The sequence below is a fragment of the Seriola aureovittata genome, chromosome 23, assembly GCF_021018895.1.
Source record: "Seriola aureovittata isolate HTS-2021-v1 ecotype China chromosome 23, ASM2101889v1, whole genome shotgun sequence".
NCBI lineage: Eukaryota > Metazoa > Chordata > Actinopteri > Carangiformes > Carangidae > Seriola > Seriola aureovittata.
In genome coordinates this window covers 14,865,597-14,886,543 of record NC_079386.1, presented here as the reverse complement: position 1 = coordinate 14,886,543, position 20,947 = coordinate 14,865,597, and the positions used below count along the sequence as shown (strand labels likewise).

The following is a 20,947-nucleotide window of genomic DNA, read 5'->3' as shown; positions in this document are numbered from 1 at the left end:
CCATCAGAGTATTTCTTGATCGAAGGGATTGAAAATAAAATCTAATAAGTTGCTGTTGGGTTTGAACGTGTTTCTGCTGCACTGTGTCTCTGCAGTACTTGTTTCTGTTTTCGCTGTCCCAGAATCAGCAGCTTAAAATCATCTCAATCTAGAAAACTGGAGGAAAAAGAATAAACTTACTTTGAGCTGGACATGGTTTTAATTTATTTCTAAGTCATAGTCAATCAATGTGAATATAATTTGTAGCATCAGAGCATTATGAAATCTTTAGCAAATAAATCAAATTCATAAACTTAAAAAAAAAATCCATTAAGCTTTAGTTTCATTCCACATTAATTCCAATTTAATTTCAGGGAAACTTCACTCATATTGTGATGTATAAACAGACTTGCTATAAATTTAGTTCATGAACATTTCCACCAGAGGCTGCACTTTACCACAGTTTATCAAGGAGCACTTTGTTTTTGATGTTATTTTAAGTACACAGGAGTAGCTTCTTGTTTCGGTCCGTAACGGTCGTGTCTTTTACCACAGTTTCCTGTTCAAACCCAAAAAGGAAGAACAACTCTGTAGTAGTTCTGAGAGATTGTCAGTGTTGCTGCAGTTTTTTTTTTTTTTTAAATGTCAGAGACAGAATTAGAATTAAAAGCTTACGGTGATGTCTTACACTTCGCACATACAGAAATGAATGCAAATGTTCCAGTGTAAATGTCCTCCAGTGAACAGGTGAGCTTCTCATAGAGATGTGTTAGGGCAGAGTGATCTGATCTGAAACGATGGCAGTGAGCAAATGCATTTAATAACTGAACTCTTGATTCTGGAGTGAAATCATCAGCATGTCAACTGACTGAGCGTTTTGAATTAGAAACACTAGTGAAGAGTAAACTAGTCAATATAGACAATTTAAATATGAAAACACTAGTTTCAAGAAGATTCCTCTCAGGTGAAGTTTCCTCCAAAACGGCTGAAAAATGAAAGAATAAGAGGATTCAGAAGCAGCTGGATGCATTCATCTGCAAAATGTCAAGAATGTTGTTCTGTTTGTTGCTTTCTTTTGTTATTGCGACTTTTTGTCTTTTCACACAAACGTGAATGCACAACATACATTTGTGTTTACAGCAGAAAAGGATGGAGATTATTATTGGATTATTGATTATTATTGACTTATTGCTTTCCTGGACTTCACAGAGGAGGATCTCTTTCTGAGAATAGAAGCATATTAAACCGGTTAGGTGAGTTACGAACAATAGTTACAATAGACGGCACATCTATTTTGGGAACATCCTGAGCAGGACAGATTTTTCACACAGGTGTATGAAAGAAAATAAATGTTGGGTATATAAGATTCAATACGTTTAGCGACATCTCATTCACCTCTGGAGAGTTTCAATTAAAGTGAGAAGCATGCAGCAGGTGGTGGCTGTAGGTCTGATCCATATTTCTAAAATCAGTTTAACACATTTTCCATATTATGCAATAATGGAGAAGTACAGGCATGTAATAGTGAGTGCATCAGAACCCAAGAGGAAAAACTAAATATCATGGGACAGGAGAGATTTTATTGGAATCTTATTTATAGGGAACAAATGAATGTATTCATTTTTTTTTAATAATATGTCCAAATATATTACAAAATATTAAATAAAAAAAATCTTGTAGCGTCCCAGGAGGATGGACATAGTGGAAAGTCTCCCAACATGCACCGGGGTAACAGATATATGAATCATGCATCATTTCTAGTGTTATTTTAGTTGACATTTTGTTATGCTCATAGCTTGCCACAATAAAGATATACAGCATGTAAAATATGTTTTATTCTCTCATGTCATGAAACTACCAGTTTGTCTTGTTGTGTTTTGTGTTTTCCTTCTATAGTCATGCTTCATGCACATAAAGTGTTTTGGGCATAAGTCACTACCACTTCAGATCCATTTTGGTTGGTACTCGTCTTATGTAAAGACAGAAAGAGATGAAGAGCGACAGAAAGCACAAGGCAACATTTCTCTCGACTGTTTGTTTAGTTGTTTTCCGTTTTCGCATTGAAATTTTGTTATCTCACACTGGTTGGCATTCTGTTGTTTACTGGGTTATATCCGGATCGTTCCCTTTGTTTTGTGTCCTGTTGTATTTATAGATGTCATCCAAACTTTGCATTTTATGCCATGTTACACGCACACACCACAGTAAAACACAAATGAAATTCAAAATGTATTTCACAAAGTAAAGTAACAATCATGGTGAAAGAAATGCCCGTTAGATGGTGAACATGTACAAAATACAACAAATAGAGACAAGGATCTCATGTAAACACTGACCTACAATAGAAAGCTTTAGCAGTAACATATACTATTATAAGCATCGGTTTTTGTAAAGAACTTTCCTTTTTAAATCACCCATGTACCTCCAAATTTGACCATACTTGAGTAAGTTGTCGTGCAAAAGAGAATTTAATTTTGATGATTACATTCAGGATAAGAATGAAATGTATTTTGTTTCTTCCCAGGTCTATAAACCATGCAAAAGTCCACAGAAAGCTTCCCAGACAAATTGTCTGAGCATAAACACGCCTTCACTTTAACTTTAATAGTATTCAGTATTTGAAAGTTATACGAGACCTTAGCACCCAGGTACATCATATTGGTTACACAAGGCTTTTATCTGGCACTAAAAACTGCAGCTGTACCATCTACACCACAGTACGCCTGTATGTGTTTGCTGAAGTTGTAAAATTGCTTGTTTGACAATATAGGGAAATATTACTAAACCAATAAAACTGTTTGATTTGAAAAAAATAAATAGAACTGAGGGGCACACAGAGGAGAGAGAAACAAAGAAAAAGGCTTCACTTCTTCTATGAAAAATCATTTTTTAAACTATTTATATCTTGCCCTGCGGGAGAATATATATTTGTCATAAAGCAAGACATTTTTTCTTTCTCCTCCTTAATTTTTATGATGAAATACACTCAATGGAGTATGTCTCACTTGTTACCAGTAAGTTGTTGATTTCATCACAAATACATAAATTATGCATTGTATGAACAACAACCTAATGTTCAGTTTGTGTTACATGTTTGGTTCAACTTGTGGTGCTGTTGAACTGTATGTCTCTACACTGAGACATGAAAATGTAGTCCACCCTGAATCAGAAATGGTGTAAACACAAAAACCAACCCTAACATAGAACCTGTCTAAAACCAACATTGTAAAAGACACAAAATTATGAAAAAAGAGATGCAAAAAAGGTCTAAAGGAGAGGTAAAACAACTACAGAGACATAAAATGGCCACAAATAGACACCAAATGATCTCAAAGAAACACAATACAACCTTAAAGAGACACAAATACAACTTCTAAAAGACTCCAAATGACTTCAAAGAGACACAATATGATCATAAAGAGATGCAATATGGCCTCCAAGAGCAAAATGATTTGAAAGACACACACAACTACTACAAAGAGACAGAAAACGAGATGCAAAACCACCCACAAAGACACAAAACGACAACAAAGAGACGCAAAACGTCAACAAAACTACATTTTGCATCTCTCTCAGTCTTATTTAGGACAGGTGTGGAGTTGTAGGGGGGAGTCACCTGTCTGTGCCCAGGGGCCCATTATCCCCTAACCTGCCCTTGGTCCTTCCTCTCCATCTCTCAGCCTCTCTGTTTACCTCCTCCTGTTTGCATAGCAGAACCAGAGCTCTCGTGCTCGTGCTCGTGCTCAAGTGCGCACGCCCCCGCACTCACCTGCCTGGCGTTCGATGGCAACACACAGCCGCTCGTGCGTCGGAGCAGACGCAGACTTTCTTCTACGTCTGTTTTTAAGAAGAAAAATAACATTTTAAGAGGATAAATTTTGAGGTTTTTATCCTGTTGTAAAGGTTAAAAGTGTTTGTGAGTGCTCTCTGACAACAGTTAAAGGACGACGGAGGAAGTTGAGCGACAAAGAGGGAAATTAAAGTGAGTGTTAGCTAACTAACGTTAACAGGGAGACGTTAACGTTAGAAAAACATGAGGTAAGAATATATTTTTTCTTCACAACACATTAACAGCCTTTGAATTACTTCACCTACTTTGATATTTTTGTGTAACCCGGTGTTTTTTTCTGTCCTGTTACACAAATAATTAGGCGGTTGTCGAACTTTTTTATTAAAGTTACTGTGCCAATAATATTGATATGATAAGAGAACTTTTAACTGATTTGTGTAGGACAAAAAGGACATTAAACTGTAGTTTGTGGTAATAAAGTAACCAATAAAATATTTTTTGTTATCAGAGACGAATCCATGCTTTTATGTTTACATATCTAGCTGATTATTCAAGTGTCCAGGCTCATCAATCCCTTCAACATGCTGCAGTCATCCGTTACAACACAGATAAAGCTAGATTTTAAAGATAGCTTTGTTAACATAGTTTGTCTCATTAGTGAGATTATCTTTTGCCACAATTTCATTTTCAAACTAAACCATTTGGAGATGTAGCAACAGTCTGTGTTTATGTATAACTTTATTTACCATCTCCATGAAAAGAATAATTCTGAAATCACTTAAGAAACTGAATGAATATGTAATATTTTCATTATTATCACGGTCAAACAATTAGCTTAGTCAATTAATTGATTAGTCAGTCAAGAGATCTGTTTTTTTCAAATATGAGGATTTAGAGCTTTGTTGGTCAATTTGTGATTTTGAAGCTGTTATTTGAACAAAACAAGCAATATGAGGACTTCAGAAGTTGTGATTTGCAGTTTTCACTTATTTCTCACATTTTACAGAAAGTGACAATGGAGCTGATGAAATTATTGAAAAAATAATCCAAAGGTTAATCAATAATAGGCAAGGTTGCAGTCATAGCTTAAAAGTAGGGATAGGAGAAATGGTAATTTTCTGCATTTTTAGGCTTGGTTCTCTAGATTAAATGAGAAATTGTGTTTTTTAATCATGTTTTCTTTAAATTATCAGAATCTCTGCATGATAAGTTTATCCTTAATTCTTAGATAATTTGAATAAACCTTACGTAACATTCAAATAAATACTATGATCATGTTTGAATTTGATCTGTTTAAAAGGTCTGAGTTAGGTTTGGAAAATCCCTCTTCATTTTGGAAAGTGTTTCACAGTCAGCCAGAACAGAGTAGTGAAACCAGCAGACAGGGAAAAAGGACACCGGTGGAACAGCCATTCACACAAGTAAGAACAATAAATGTACTGTCACAGCGTGACATAGTGTCACAGTTGTGTTTTGACCGTAAAAAGACACAGTACCTCCCTTGTAAAATTGTATAAATGAAACCAGATTGTCACTAATATGAAACTAATTATTAAATTATAATTATAAAACTAATATAAAAAAGGCACGACCGGCTACACTGAGCAGGTCAGTCAAGGTGAACGGATGAATCAGATGGATTACTCTTTAATCCCTCTGTGACTGTGAATCAGTTCAATTCTGGAATTAATGGTGACATAAATTGCATATGAGGAAGGTAATGGTGATACACTAAAAGGGTACAGTCTGTACAGTATGAGAAACAGTTGTGCTTTTGACAGAGTCAGGTGACGGAAGGAGGAGAGATCAGAGTAAACCACTGAGCGTAGGTGGTGACAGGAAAAAATGTTTTAATGTGCAATGGGTGCGTCGCTGACATGTCATTCCAGTACACACCTGAACAGTGTGTATGTGTGGTGTACATGAGTGCGTATTATCAGGGAAGAGCCTGCAGCTTGACTAACAAGTTTTTTCACATAATAGGAAAATGACAAGAAGAAGTTTGTCATTTGCAGGTATGTTTTTCTTCTCTCACCTTATTGGACTTGTGACGAAGAGTATCAGAGCTAAAACATGAAATGTTAATCAAAGAAAGCGTATTTTATCTTTGTCTATTTTTTTGTTCTATGCTGAGTCTGGCATGTTTTTTCTAATTGTAATCTGTTTTTTGGCAGCGGGACTCCTCTCCCATGCAATATGGATAAGCGCTTGTCAAAGGAGATTATGCAGAAATCTTTGGGACCTTAAAGGATCTATGTAACCTCACAGAGAACGTGTGTCACCATCCTCATCATCAACATCATCATAATCTATTTTGATGATATCTTCTTGGCTGTGGAAGATTGCTCAAAACAGAAGAGATTGACTTGCTCTCTGGAAATAGCCAGATTTTTTTTTTTTTTGTTGTTGTTTAAATTGATGCAATCTGACACACAGACTTAGCTTGAAGTTCTCATTGCTGCAAAAAACACCTGCCAAGGAAAAGATAAAGAAGTAAACCCTCGTCCAGTGTGTATTTATCATGTAGACAAGCTGACAGACAGACAGACAACCAAAGTGACAAGTCGATAGACGGTGAGATCCCTCACACTCACGCAGGTCACGATGCCAGATGAGGCACAAGCTTTTCAGGAGAATGGGAGGCCTGGAGAAGAGGCATCACAGGTGTCTTTAGTACCGGATATTGTGGTCGTTTCCAGTTACGGGGAGGGTAAAATCGCTGGCGGCAATATGCTGGAGCTTGATGAATTCAGTAAAGCAACAGATGGTGTAAAACAATCCGCACAAAGCAGTGACATTAACATTTTGCAAGGAAATGACAGCACAAAACACGGGAATGACGTCACTTTAAATGCAGGCAATCTTACAGTTGGGAACCAGTCAGGACTCAGTGAATCCCAGGTTTCCATACAGGTGGGTGTGGTGAAAACAGCACAGGCCCCTGAACCTCTCAAGGTCAATTCAATGACCCTGCAGGCTACGGATCATAACGCCCAGGTGAACTCATTCTGTGATAGGCTCCAAACAGACAGCAGTTCATCATCTCACACAAACGACTGCTGCGACTCTGACTACAGCAGCACAAAATCCAGCCCTGGTTACGTTTGCACTAGCTTCAGCACTGACCTCTGTGATGATGGCTTATTTGATCTTGATGGAAGCTCATTTGAGAAGACGAAGCCTATCTCTCCTGTCAGTTTCTCAGAACCCAGTTTAGACGCTCCTCAATCCAACAAAACCCATGAAAATAGTCCAGATGAAAACAAAGACGATTCCAAAACAGACTTGACGGTTAAACCAAAAGCAGAAAACACACTCAGTGGCAGTTCGGAAGCGTTCCCAGAGATGTCATCCAAAGTCGCCCAAACAAGGAACAGCATAGATGTCGGGTGGCAAAAGGAGGATGGAGACGAGGACAGGCAAACCACCAGGTCCAGGCGGAGTGTGAAAGATGGGGTGTGTTGCTGCTATCAGGCGATGCACAGGGCTTTTCTGCAGTGCGTGGAGGAGACCCCGGCCATGCTGTCTGGACTGGTGCTGTCTTTGGCCTTCTGCGTGGCCATCATCGTACTCATCCCCGCCACAGGAAGGGTAAGACAAAGAGAATGTGCCATGTGTCTGTTTGTCAAATAGATATAGGTTTTGATAGACCATTAATAGTTATTCATCATGCAAAAAGTTAAAAAATATTCACTGGTTCCAAATGTGAGGATTAGCTGCTTTTCTCCATTTTATATCACTGTAAATCCAACATTTTAGATTTTTGAATTGGTTTGTTCGTCAAAACAAACATCTATAAATTGACATCTTCAAATGTCCTGTTCAAAAGGTTTTCTGTTTACTGATATGTATGTCAGAGAAAAGCAGCGAGATCTCACACTGGAGAACCTGGTGTAAGAAAATATGGAGCTGATAGGTTGCAGTCTGTACAATACTATAAGCGGCAGATGTGTTTTTAAAGAATCCGATGACAGGGAAGAAGAAGCAAAAGGGGAGATTTAAAATATCTCCATAGTTTTTCTCCATTGCATCACAGTCCTAATTGTCAGTGTAGCACTTTTCTGAAAATAGTTTTAAAAGCGAACTCCAATAGGGGTCAAGAAAACAGAGCTTTAAACCTGTTCTTCCAAAACACCAGAACATTCTGCAAATGCTTCAATTGGAAAGTAAACATAGTTTCTCATTCCAACGAAACAGCTGTACACGGATGTATGTACCGTAGGTCACCTGCTTTAAGTTAGGTTAAGTTGCCCTAACTGACCTGGAAAAGCTAGTGGAACATTATTGGATAAAACTACAATTGCAACACTAACATAAGATAAATGTGAAAATATCTATGTGAAGACTTTTTTAATTGAAATATCAAATGTTTGGGTCTTTGTTGCATTCTCATCTCTCACCCTCTCATTTCCTGTCATCTCTCCTTTGTCAGTTTCTATTACAGACATAGGCATAGGCGAGGCTGAATAGTATACCGGTGTCTAATTGTAGTTTTACATTGGGATTTGATTTTTAATGACAAACACAAATGATTACACTTACACGCAACACACGCTTGTTTTTTTTCTGACATGTTAAAAGTACAAAAGACTGCCGCTATAGAGCCGCAACGATTTCTCCATTAATTGATTAGTTGATCAACAGAAAATAAATCAACAACTATCTTTATAATTGGGTAATCATTTCGGTAATTTTGCAGACATGCCAATTCACTGGTTCCAGCTGCCTTTTTGTTGTTTATGATAGCAGCAATTTCAATGTCACTCAGGGGAGAGAATTAAATCCAGATTATATGGATGTCATTTAGATGGATAATTAGCTGTTCTATGTGCGACACAAAAACTGGGTTGTTGAACTCACTTCTAATTAATTAATATGCTGGTGAAATGTAAAACCTTGAACACTGGATAAAAACAAAAGTCAAGCTCTGATTAAATACCTTTACCTCACATGGCAGGTGCAGATTAAAAACATTGCACCAGCTGTTTAAAGCTTGGCCTGGCTTTCATGTCTGATTAATGAAGTCATTCTAATTTTAGTCCTGGTGGTTTTTGGATATATTAAACAGGACAATGCAATGAAGTGCTCCTTCGCAGTGGTTTTGTCTTCTACTGAAATTTGATTAACAGCTTTTTGTGACTTGCATCTATTCAGTGGCATTCAAAACATTGCAATACTGCCTGTACCTAAAAATGAGTTTTATAAAAATTACAAACTTTTAAAGACCCATTTGACAATAAATCAAAGAGGCGATGAGTCAGGGTGATTTTTAAGCTTTGAGAAAATTGAGATGTGGATTTTATTCAAAACAGAACATCAATGTCCATGTCGGTGCCCTGGCGGTGTTGGGTGTGGTTCTGTGTCTGAGTACCGTCCTGCTCGTCTGTCTGCCTTGGCTGGCCACGGTGAGGCGCTGTGGAGGAGCCCTGGCCCTCTTCGTCTGGGGGACGCTGTACGTCACTGCCATCGTTTTCATCTTCACTGGAGGACATGTCACTACGTGGGAACAGGTGAGAAGGAAGCAAAAAGAGAATGATGAGTTTTAAGTTAGTTAAGTGAGTTTTATTCCTTAACTGCTGTTAACCTCCAACTCTTTTTCTTCACGTGCTTCTGTCTTCTTCTCTTACCTTCTCAGGTAGCGTTTTTCCTCTTCCTCTCTGTAAGTGTCTACACAGTGCTGCCTCTGTCTCTGACCTGGGCCCTCATGGTTGGGATTGGGACCAGTGTTTCGCACATCATCATCATCAGTGTCTACGTTTCTGTCACAAGCCCAGAGACACAAGACCTGGCTGTGCAGGTTCAAGATTTCCTATATTTGCATACATTTAAAACAATCTTAATGTCAATGTCATAAACTCACCATCCCCACTATAGAAATACAATGGTAACCTTGTTATTTTAACGCTAAATTACTTTATTGCTTTTTTAGTCTCACCTTCTTCCTTTTTAGTAAACAGTATTTTCCCTGTTACGTCATAATCACAGTTAAGTTTAGTTTATTATTGGTGGAAAAACAAAATAGTGGCACATAATGAAGGTACAATTGTAAATGTAGGCAAAAATTGGCAAATGACATACCCATCTTAAGAGAGCACCTTTTGCATTTACCAAAAATCAGCGTACAAATTCAAATATTGTGTGAAGCTTGGGTGAGTCTGCTCAATACTGTTTTGTGACCAGCAGCATCTAGAGTTCCTCTGGATGCAAATGATCTGTATAAAGCTTTATTGGTTTATAGAGAAATTCTGAGCCTGTTGTTGTAAATAACAGAGTGTGGTTTTCAGTTAGTAATAAAATACTGTAATAATATACACAAATTCAAAGTAATACTGACTCTGTCACTAACTAATGCATCACAGTACTGTACTGTTACTGTGCTCTGAGGGTTATTGAGAAATTATCAATGATCTCTCCTCTGACTTCGTCCTCAGCTGGTAGCGAATGCAATCCTGTTTGTGTGTGTGAACTGCATCGGGATTTTCCACCTGTGGACAACCGAGCACGATCTCAGGATATCCAATCAGAAGAGAGAAGAGTTCAGCACCATACGCTCCCAGAAGGAAATAAGGAAATATCAGCAGGTTAAAACTCAGCAGTTTAATCAATAATTTTTCCAACATAACTGTTTTGTTCAGCAGAAAATTTACTTTTGTTTACTGGGTTCAACCTTTATTTGCTCTGCTCACCACTTCTCATATGAAACAACAACATAAATCTGACCCAACTCACCTTTGCTTTTACTAACTAGACTCAAAATGGTTATGATAGTTTTCTTTAAAAAGTGTGTTTAATGCAAAGCAAACTTTCAAACCACAACTGTTTCAAGGTATAATATAAAAAGGTGACAAACAAAAAAATGTATTTGTAAAAACAAGGGGAAAACTTAATTTCATTCTTTTATTTTTTACTGCTGAACATTAACATGAAATTTCAGAAAAGTAAAGCAGAAGCATCGCCATCTTTTAATATGAAAATAATCTCACTCCATCAAGTACTTCAACCACTGGTACTTACGAAAGCTCAATTAGCACCCAGTTTGCTGCTTTGAAAAAAAATGTTTAAAGAAATAACTCCATGCTTTATAAAACGATTTGATCAAGTGGATGCTTTTGCATTGTCGAAATCAATCCAGTTCTCTTCTGCACAGCTTGTTTCATTTACTCTGAATTTAAAATCATTATGTGTAATCACTCTCATTAACAGGCTCTTTACCTAGACATCCTGGGTTTGGTTACTGTATGCTTTTCTGGCTATTAGGTCAATAATAGATTAATCATTCACCTGTCTGAAGCCCAGCAGCAAGAGAATAGATAAACCCAAATGGACACTTATTCACAGCAAGTAAACAAATAGATGAAACGTCATTCACTGAGTAAACAATGCATCGCTTCAAGGAGGCCTTTAATGGCCACCTATTTCTTTTACTGCCTTTGTGGACAGATTGTCACCTCTTTAAGACAGAAATCCAATGCCCCAGTGTACAAGGTCTCAAAACCTCATCGCCCACCTTCTCCACACACATTTTCACCCCTGTCCTATCCGTTTTCTCGGGAACAGGAGCAGCTCCTCTTGTCGGTGTTGCCACGCTACATCGCCATGGAGCTGAAAACGGAGGTGGTAAAGAGACTGTCCAAGCCGAAGAGCGATAAGGAGAACGAATCCAACTTCCACAACTTTCACAGCCTGTACATACGGCAGCACAAAGACGTCAGGTGATGATCGCACTGTTACATTGTTGGCTTTAATGATGGCAACTTAGATATTAAAGCTGCAGTAGCACTGAGGCCAAAAACTGAAACTTAATAGTGTAAATATTGAATGATTGAAGTGGTATGCATACGTTGTTTTTCTTTTGTTTTGCCAGCAAAAAAACATGGGCACATAATATTACCCCAGTAGTATATTTTATGATTATATTGTAATAATAATTTTATTGCATAAATATACAACCATCACTTGTAATAGATATTTGAATGACAAAAGTTTATCTGTGATAATCTGGTATCTCTTATCTCTTATATTATAGATAAAACTCTAGACTCAGATAAATCAATTTGTTTATTTGTCCTATATTAGGTATATTCATTCCGTAGCACTGAGTCACTCATGCATAATATTTGTGTCTTATTTGTGTGTGTTTGTGTAGCATCCTGTATGCAGACATCGTGGGCTTCACAAAGCTGGCGAGTACCTGCTCTCCAGAGGAGCTGGTCGCTGTGCTCAACAAGCTCTTTGGCAGATTCGACAACATAGCCAAGGTGAACATACCCTCACATCTAGCTACAAATTAAAACCTTTATTTCTTCACAAAGAATAGTTTTGTGTTAGCTCTGAACTCCACATCTGACCCCGCATCCTCTACTCCTCTTTCCTTCCTTTCTTTCTATCTTTAGGAGAATGGATGTCTTCGCATTAAAATCCTGGGTGACTGTTACTATTGTGTATCCGGTCTGCCTGACCCCATTCCCACCCATGCCAGCAACTGTGTTCAGATGGGGCTGGACATGTGCACGGCCATCAGGTAGGTTTATTTGAAGTGTTTTGCTGTAGTTTTGGTTCATTTTCCCACCTTAACTGTATCTGTTGTCTCTGTGCTTTCTCTTTTCTCCGTACTTTTAATGAAATTCACAGTAATTCATAATTCTTTGTTGTTTTTGTGGTGAGAGGCCACTCACGTGATCTCCAGTCACAAGAATAAAAGCTGCTCAGTGCTCTTGATTTGCATCTGATTTAACTGTACCCTGTATAACTTCCTCATGCGTCTCATGGCATTTCTATTTCCCTACTCTTTCCTCTACAGCTGAAACCACAAAGTTACAGAATTAGGAAGCACTATGATATGTACATTGTACATAATATTCTCAAAGTTCACACTTTCAGAAGTCTCTCTGTGTTTGCACCATGGAGATTAAATGTAGAAATATTTGGTTCTCTTAGCTTTTGGTTGCATTAAATAGGGTTTTATTGCTCCGATTTCTATTATGTGAAATAAAAGGAGATTGAAACAGAAGCTTATTTTGTGCATAAATCCTTAATCCCTACATCTTTGTCACACTACACATTATTTCTTGTCGTCTGTTACTGTTATTGATGTTGACTCAGTGATATTTAACAGTGTTTCACTTTTAGTCGTAATTTTGATTTCCCCTCATTAATTTTCATTGGATACTTAAAACACTGTGAAACGGTTTGATTATAAGTAGCTTCGCAATAATAGATGTTAAGTAGAAAAATATTAAGAGCAGTTACTGTGCTGCCTAAAACTCTGATTGGAGGTATCGAGTTAAGGCTATTTTCAAATAACTTGAGGAGTGCCAGATGTTAGTGGGACTGAATATTTTTGCCAGACAAAACCTTCAGTTTGTTTGTCTCCTTGTAGTAAACTGCGTGAGGCAACAGGTGTTGAGATCAGCATGCGGGTCGGAGTTCACACTGGCAACGTGCTCTCTGGTGTGATCGGCTTGCAGAAGTGGCAGTATGACGTGTGGTCACATGATGTAACGTTAGCCAACCACATGGAGTCTGGAGGTCTTCCTGGGTGAGTCTTTAAATCTGATAAATTGGTGTAAAAGATTTTTTCCATAATAAGATAAGAATAGTAAACTAAATACAGACGAGGTATTGAGTGAGGTGGGTTTTGTTTCCTCTCTACATCAGTTGATGAAATGATTTTTTACCTGCATCTTTATTATCATTATTAATAGACGAGTCCACATCACAGAGGAGACACTGCAACACTTGAATGGAGCGTACCAAGTGGAGGATGGGGACGGGGGGAGTCGGGATCCTCTCCTTAAAGGAAGAAAAACTTACCTAGTGATTGACCCCCAAAAGCTGGACAGCATCTCCAGGAGGACAAAATTGGTTGGTGTTTGTCATGTTTGTCTGCAGTGTGTGAATGTGACGTGTATGTTTCTAGACTATTAAAACTTTTTTGTCTCATCTATGTACATCTACAAGTGAAGTACACCCTCAAGGGCACTGTCTAGATGTGGTCATTGTTATATGGTATATTTGTGGGGGGGGTTTCTGTTGACAGTATGTTATCTGTACAGGACTATTTACTTTTACCTTATATGTGAAGAAGGTATTTTGAAAACCAGAGTTAAAAGATGTTGGTTTGATCCCTGAAAACAATAGGAGGGAAAACGTGATCTGAGTAACTGACAATCTTTTGTTATGATATATATTGTATGGGTATCTCCCTGCAGTAATGATCTTTATATTGCTGTGATGGTACTCTCAGGGAGGAATGTACAAGAACAAATTATTCTTCCCCATTGGGAAAAAAAGTCAAATAATCACGATTTTGATTTCAGGCAAACTCGCTTGCATCAGGCGAGACCAGGCAACGGGCGTCAGTCCGCATGTCTCAGTACCTGCAGTCCTGGCAGACCATTCACCCCTTCGCTGACCTAAGCAACCCTGATGCCACATCCTCCAAGAAGCCCATCATCGCTGCCAGTGTTGTCAGTAACCAGTCACAGCTTACTGCAGTATGTATTTGTTGCTTAGTTTCTCCCACATATTGAGATGTGTATAAATGTAAAAATACATATGAGTGGACTAATAGTATACACAGATGCAATTCATAAATATAATCACATAATAATATTGTTTGTTGTTGTAAGTGTACTCATATTTTTCCAGGAGCACATGATCTTCATAATATTCCTTCAGCAAATATTACACTCCACCTCTGCTCCTTTGTGTGTCTCTCAGCTATCGTTGATCATAAACTCTGTATTGTATATTTTAAAGAGGTGATGTTAGGTCATGTTGACACTGTGCGTGTATGTTTGCTTCAGGAGAGACCAACTTGCCAGAATAACCCTGGCAGGTAAGTTCCCACAAACATTAAACTCACCTTTGAAAAAATATGCTAATTAACTTAAGTAGAATAAGAATAAGACATGCGGCTTTACATTGAAGCACTAATGAAGCTTTTATCATAAAGCAAACCATCACATTTTATGCATCGTCATTACACAGCTTTATTATATGTGTCCTGAATTTACCTGCTGGAAAAATACTATTGTTACTGCCTGAGCAGTTGATTCAGGCATCTATTGTTCTGGGTAAAGCTGTGTCTCATGTGTTCTTGTTTTGTCCCAGTTTGGTTGTGGCTAATGGTGTCAGGGGATCACTGGACACAGTGGAGACTGCAGGGTAAGTTCTCATTTACATTCTCTTGTAATTTTAACCAACTGCTCTTACTGATTCACCAACGTTAAGCATGTTGCAAAGATTTATTACTTATTTATACAGTCATTTATTTATACTGCTATTTATACTGCCATTGTTTATTGTGTCCAATCACTTCTCCTCTGATTATTCTTTTATTTTGTCATTCAGGAGGAGAGCGAAGAAGCTCAACTGTGTGACTCTGCTGTTTAATGACCTCAGTCTGGAGAAACAGGTAGAGTCATTCTTGGGTTTGTGATCAGAGTATGATGCGTATGGACATACAAACAAGCATGCACAAGCAATGTAGTAATACCTGTGTGTTTGTGTTCCAGTTCCGCTTTTCAGAGGTCAAGGGTTTGCACCACTCAATAAGCTGCCTAGCTTTGGTGTTCGTTACTGTTTTCACCGTCCAGATGCTTGTCTCTGAAAAGTGAGTAGCACTTCGGTCACATACATACATGCAACAGCATTTTCAGTTTGACTAAATAAAATAAGTAAAATAAGTAAATAATATATTTTCACTCCTCCCAGGAACTTTGAGTTGGCAGTGTCCTACGGTGCAACCTTCCCTGTGCTTGTGCTGCTTCTGTCCATCGCTTTCACCGGATACTTGGAGGTAAACAAACGCTGGTGGTATGTTTGTAATAACAGTAGTGGTGCAGTAGGGGTAAGAAGTACAAAATCTTATATCAACAAGTGATCTTACTTTGCCTGGGTCCGTGTGCCTGCAAGCTGTCAGTGGCAGCAGCCATTTTAAACAGCTATTAAATAGAAAACATGAGGAAACAAAACAAATTCATGTCTTGATGTAAATATGAATTCAAGATGGAGAAAAAATAAGTCTGTCACATTAAACCGAAACTTGTGTAATTGCTGCAAGGTACAAGAAACTGGAAAAGGTGGTGTGATTACAGTGACCCTCAGCACTTTAGTCTTCAATGTGTGTTTGGATGGTTTTCTGTTTTCAGAAGTGGCGCACCAAGATTCCTTTGGGTATCCAATGGATATCAGGACTGTCCCGTGGCGTTTCGACCAGGTCGGCGCTGCGACTGTTTGTGGTCGTTCTCTGTGTGCTCATCACCCTGCTTATGGCATTCCTGAACTTGGTACATTCCTTTTTTACTTATTTAACCATCATCTCCCTTTTGTCTCTCTTTTGTTTCTTGTCATTTCATCTTTATTCTGTTATTTTTCTTATTTCTTCTTCTTTAATCACATTGTTTTTCATTTCAGTTCTTCCAGCCAGGAAACAACTGTACCACTACGAACAGGACGGAGCTTGAGGGTCTCAAACTTTACGCTGTGCCTGTGAGTACCTCCAGAGGAACATTTGAAGTTTTTTACCCATGATTCTTGAGAGCTTTAGTACAAGCATTGACATCACACCTTACCTGTCATAATCCCACATTTTTCCCCGCCTACCTCTCTCTTCAAACATCCAGTACTACCTGTACTGCTGCCTGCTGGCCATGCTGGGAGTGATCGTATTCGTCAGGACGTGCTTGTCCATGAAAGCACTGCTGCTCACCCTGGCTGTGGTGGTTTACCTCGCCCTCTTCCTCCATGTTTTTGCCCCGAGGTCCATGTGCCTCATCGACCTGCTTTACAACAACACAAAGTGAGTGAAACTGCAAATGCAGTGACATTTATTTGCCGGGGTTCCAGTCTATTTTCATGTGCGTGAACTTTATTTTGAAAATGAAGCACCTTGCTACAACATGGCACTGTAGACCAAGTACTCGTGATAATGCAACGTTATAAATGATATGCATGAAAGTGTGCAAGCATGAATATATATGTATTTACGCTTTTTAGCTTTCCACGCAGACTCTCAGTAATCCTACTAAAGTTCACTTTCCATTCATCCACATTCATTCACTGCTCTCATCACAGTCATCACACTGTCTGTCCTGCTCAGCCAAGGTGTCAAATTTCCTGCCTTTTTGTCCGCTACTCAACAGTCCAGATTGTGAGTCCTTGTCTGGAGTTTCAGATCACTATCATTTATTCAAGAGCTTTGTACAGACAGAGGCCTGTGTGGGGCTGCGAGATACCAGACACTCTTGTCTGAGGAATTATGTAAGCGAAGGGAAAAAAGAGTGACGGTAGTTTTGTAGTCAAGATCATGGTGGAGTATGGCTCTAAATATGTGACTGTGCATGTGTTTTACTACAGCCCGGGAGTGCTGAAGGACCCTCGTATCATGTCCGGGGTTTGGCTGGTCATCTTTTATATCGTATGCCTCATACTGGCCAGACAGGTGTGTGTGTGTGTGTGTGTTTACAAATATTTACAAGTCTGTATCTATTTCATGTACAATTAATAATTTTTCCCAGTTTTGAAACAAATGAACTTGTGTCCAGATTTGTTGATACATATTTGTACTCTGTCTTTCTCTTTCTATTTCATTCTCTCTCAGGACGAACTTGGTTGCCGTGTTGACTTCCTGTTGGAGCGATGTTTCCGAACAGAAAGAGAGGAGATGGAGACCGTGGTGAACGTCAACAAGCTTCTCCTCCAGAACGTCCTGCCGCTCCACGTTACCTGCTTCTTCATTGGCAAAACTGTTCGGAACCAGGTAAATAAAACGACTCACAGCAGGGTTGTACTGCCGATTTTCATTTCCCATTCACATCTTCTTTTTTGGTGATGGTTTTCAGTCATTATACAATTAAGAATCCTTTTAGGACATTCATTCACACAACGTAGCTGAACACGTTTGACTTCTGGCTCCTAAATTTACAGGCTTCATGTTATCTCTTTGAACTGAGTCCTTTACTTTAAAAACTCTCCTCAGGATCTTTACAGTCAGTCATATGACTGTGTGTGTGTGATGTTCGCCTCGGTGCCTCAGTTCAAAGAGTTTTACAGCGAGAGCAGTGCCAACAGGGACGGTCTGGAGTGTTTGCGCTTCCTCAACGAGATCATATCAGACTTTGACGAGGTATGAAGAACAATGCAATTTAATACTGTCACTGTTAGCAACCCCAGCGTTTAACATTTTGTGTGTGTCTTACGTTATTCTCTTTCCTCATGTCTCTGTCACACAGCTTCTCTCCAAGCCCAAATTCTCCTCGGTGGAGAAAATCAAAACCATCGGCAGCACATACATGGCTGCTGCGGGTCTGACAAAATCACTTCCAGGAGATGATAGAAAGGTTAGCAACATTTAAGCCTGTTAAAACACCCCATCGACAAAGTCCTTCACTGTTTTTTTGTTCAAAATTTGCAACATATCTCTTGTGAATTATACACAGGCTGTAGATAAATGATGAGTTGTTCAAAGAGACTAATATCTGGTATCCTGAAATCTAGTCTTAACATTAAAGTGATCCCTGTTGAACACACTCTGCCTGACCTGATCATGTGAATGAACAATATGATCTCTGGCTCCCTCTACAGAAATTTGACATGCCCTACAGTCATGTGCGTGCCATGGTGGAGTTTGCCATCGCTCTGATGGGCAAACTGGAGCTTATCAACACACACTCTTTTAACAGCTTCAAACTCAGGATCGGTGAGTTGGTAGTGGAAGCATACTGATAAGATTGATGCCTTGTTTCCATCTCTTTCATCTATACGTACTTTGTCAAATGACTGTAAATTATATTAGGATGTACTTTTTAAATGCTAAATAAAAGTTTGTAATTTTCTTGTTGTTCTGTGCATTATTTTAGTTTTAATTTAATTTGTAGAGATGTTAAAAGTATTTTCTAAATACAAAATTAAACTACCAAAAGAAAACACACTAATATTTTCCACATGCAAGACTTTCCCCTGATCTATCCCTCTTTATTGTTTACATGCAGGAATAAACCATGGTCCAGTGATTGCTGGGGTGATCGGAGCTCATAAACCCCAGTATGATATCTGGGGGAACTCTGTTAACGTGGCCAGCAGGATGGATAGCACAGGAGTGCTGGACAAGATACAGGTCTGAGAAAAAGAGACAGAAATACTGAAACATATAATACATCTTGTTTCAGTAAGAAACACATAGAAATTTAGGAAGCAAGAATTGGTTTTTCACACTAACTGACAAAACTTAGCGACATTTATTGTTTTCACCCTAGTGTTTGAAAGTGTTTGGACTGCAACACATTTCCCTTAGTATTTACTCCACATCAAAAGCTTTATTAGTAGCTGTGGACTTTCTGAAGCAGAAGTGGATAAATGGTTGGGTGAGTGGATGAAAGGTTGGCTCTTTCTCACTATGAATTTCCCTCTATCTCTCTCTGCTCCCAGGTGACGGAGGAGACGGCCCAGTTGGTCCAGAGCATAGGATACAGCGTCACCCTCAGGGGAGTAGTCAACGTCAAAGGCAAAGGGGAGCTTACCACCTACTTTGTTAACACGGAGCAATCATCTCCTCAGTTCTGACCTCCACAGTCAAAGACAGAACAGACTTAAACTTATCACTCAGACCTGGGTCCAAACATTAGTTGCAAAGGCTTCTTATGTGTTGTTTTGATGAAACTCATGCACCAGATGAGTGGATCTTGTTGCAGCCAACAGCCTGGCTTTGCATGACTCATCCTTGTTGCCTACAGAGATGAACACAATGACTTGGAAATACTTCTGTAGTTTCAAACTTAACCATCATCAGCGTTTGCACTGACTCACTGCTGAAACCGAGCTGTAGCAACACAGATCATCAACTGTTAATCATTTACATCTACCAAGGAGCTGCCTGTGTCTTTTGGATGAGACACTAAATAAAATTCTGACCAGTAAAATGAAGACATGAGACTACAACTGGCCACTGAAAGCAGAAAGCTTTCTACTCATGGACCGTACAGTGGACAACCGTGTTGCTTACTGTATCTGTACTGTATGTGCACTATGTGTGTCAAGTCCCTGTCACACAATGTTCACTGCTTTATTCTGAAAACATATAACCTTAATGATACTTTTTGGTACATTTAACATGGCTGAATCACATGCATTGTCAACTTAAACAACAATGTTAATTTATATGGTTATTTTATTGGAAAAAACAAGGTTTCCATCTTATATCAGAGATTTCTGTTGTTTTGTGAGGTAAGCTATGCCTCACATGAAACTATTTATATTACTTACAATATTTTCACTCTATTCTGTTTTCACAAAGTTACAAAAAACATATAAGTTTTAGCTCTGATTTTATTCAGAATCTGAGTAAGTTGATACAGAATATTCACATACACAAAAATGAGGGGCAGATATTTTGTGTACTTGCAGCAGTAATGCGATTGGTCTTTTCCATTGGCTCCCAACCCCCAAAGGGTGACAAGATAAACCGGAGGCGGTCACAGGATGATTCATGGCATAAGAAAGAAGAAAAAAACACAGGATTGTTATTAATATAAATTTCATCTTTCATTTTTTTCTCCAATCTGTGCTTTTATTGTGAAATGCTGGATAGTTTTACCTTCTAAGCTCAATGAAAATTATTCAAATGCATCAACCTGAAGAGGGGAAAATTACTCTTGGTATAAAGTTCACAAACCCAATAAACATGTCTAAGTAGAGGTGGCTTTATTTAGGGTTTACCATGCCAAAAATGTCTTGTCTTATCTTGTCTGACCATTCACGGCTGGAACCGTAGAGATTTACTGCAACTGTTTTTTATTCGCTACTGCCCAAAACTGACAATAATGATGCTGTGACACATTTACACCCAGGAATAATGATTTGTTGAGCCATGAAAAGTCAGATAAAGCACCTTTGACATTGCACTTTTCAATTTGATGTATTTTTTAAGGAGAGTTCTGTGTTATGATTTGATGATTATACACAATATTTGCCCTTTCTTATTAAATATGTGTATCTATGAGGGATGATCTGAAGTGTGAATGTACAAAGAGTTGTTCTATATAGGGAAATATTTTTTCTATTTTATTTATAAACTAATAAAAATAAAACCACTTGTGTTTTTGTCTGTGTACCAACTTCCTACGTGTTTATTAGCTGCTGCCTGTTAAGGGCCTGTTAAGAACTGTGGAATTTCCC

General features: G+C 38.5%; 1 protein-coding gene across 2 annotated transcripts; it reads left to right on the top strand.

Annotated features, from left to right (window-relative positions):
- The first annotated feature begins 3,669 nt into the window (after positions 1-3,669).
- On the top strand, positions 3,670-20,867 carry LOC130164397 (adenylate cyclase type 2-like). 2 transcript variants are annotated; one of them, XM_056369109.1, is made up of 27 exons: positions 3,670-4,017; positions 5,753-5,784; positions 5,944-7,360; positions 9,082-9,279; positions 9,405-9,566; positions 10,201-10,350; positions 11,327-11,481; positions 11,916-12,027; positions 12,163-12,290; positions 13,149-13,307; positions 13,474-13,633; positions 14,089-14,265; positions 14,578-14,609; positions 14,885-14,938; positions 15,125-15,188; positions 15,289-15,386; positions 15,488-15,572; positions 15,925-16,062; positions 16,190-16,264; positions 16,399-16,574; positions 17,132-17,216; positions 17,376-17,534; positions 17,754-17,900; positions 18,007-18,114; positions 18,359-18,473; positions 18,766-18,890; positions 19,202-20,867. In XM_056369109.1, the coding sequence occupies exons 3-27, from the start codon at positions 6,374-6,376 to the stop codon at positions 19,334-19,336; spliced, it is 3,984 nt and encodes a 1,327-aa protein (XP_056225084.1). In that variant the 5' UTR covers positions 3,670-4,017; positions 5,753-5,784; positions 5,944-6,373; the 3' UTR covers positions 19,337-20,867. The 2 variants fall into 2 exon arrangements, with proteins under 2 accessions (XP_056225084.1, XP_056225083.1); XM_056369108.1 differs by lacking the exon at positions 5,753-5,784.
- Positions 20,868-20,947: the final 80 nt, after the last annotated feature.

Excerpts from the sequence above, each read along its gene's own strand:
- LOC130164397 (XM_056369108.1), top strand. The coding sequence starts at position 6,374 with ATGCCAGATGAGGCACAAGCTTTTCAGGAGAATGGGAGGCCTGGAGAA. Across the intron at positions 15,189-15,288 it reads ACCTCAGTCTGGAGAAACAG|TTCCGCTTTTCAGAGGTCAA; the intron begins GTAGAGTCATTC and ends TTTGTGTTCCAG. Across the intron at positions 18,115-18,358 it reads TTCCAGGAGATGATAGAAAG|AAATTTGACATGCCCTACAG; the intron begins GTTAGCAACATT and ends CTCCCTCTACAG.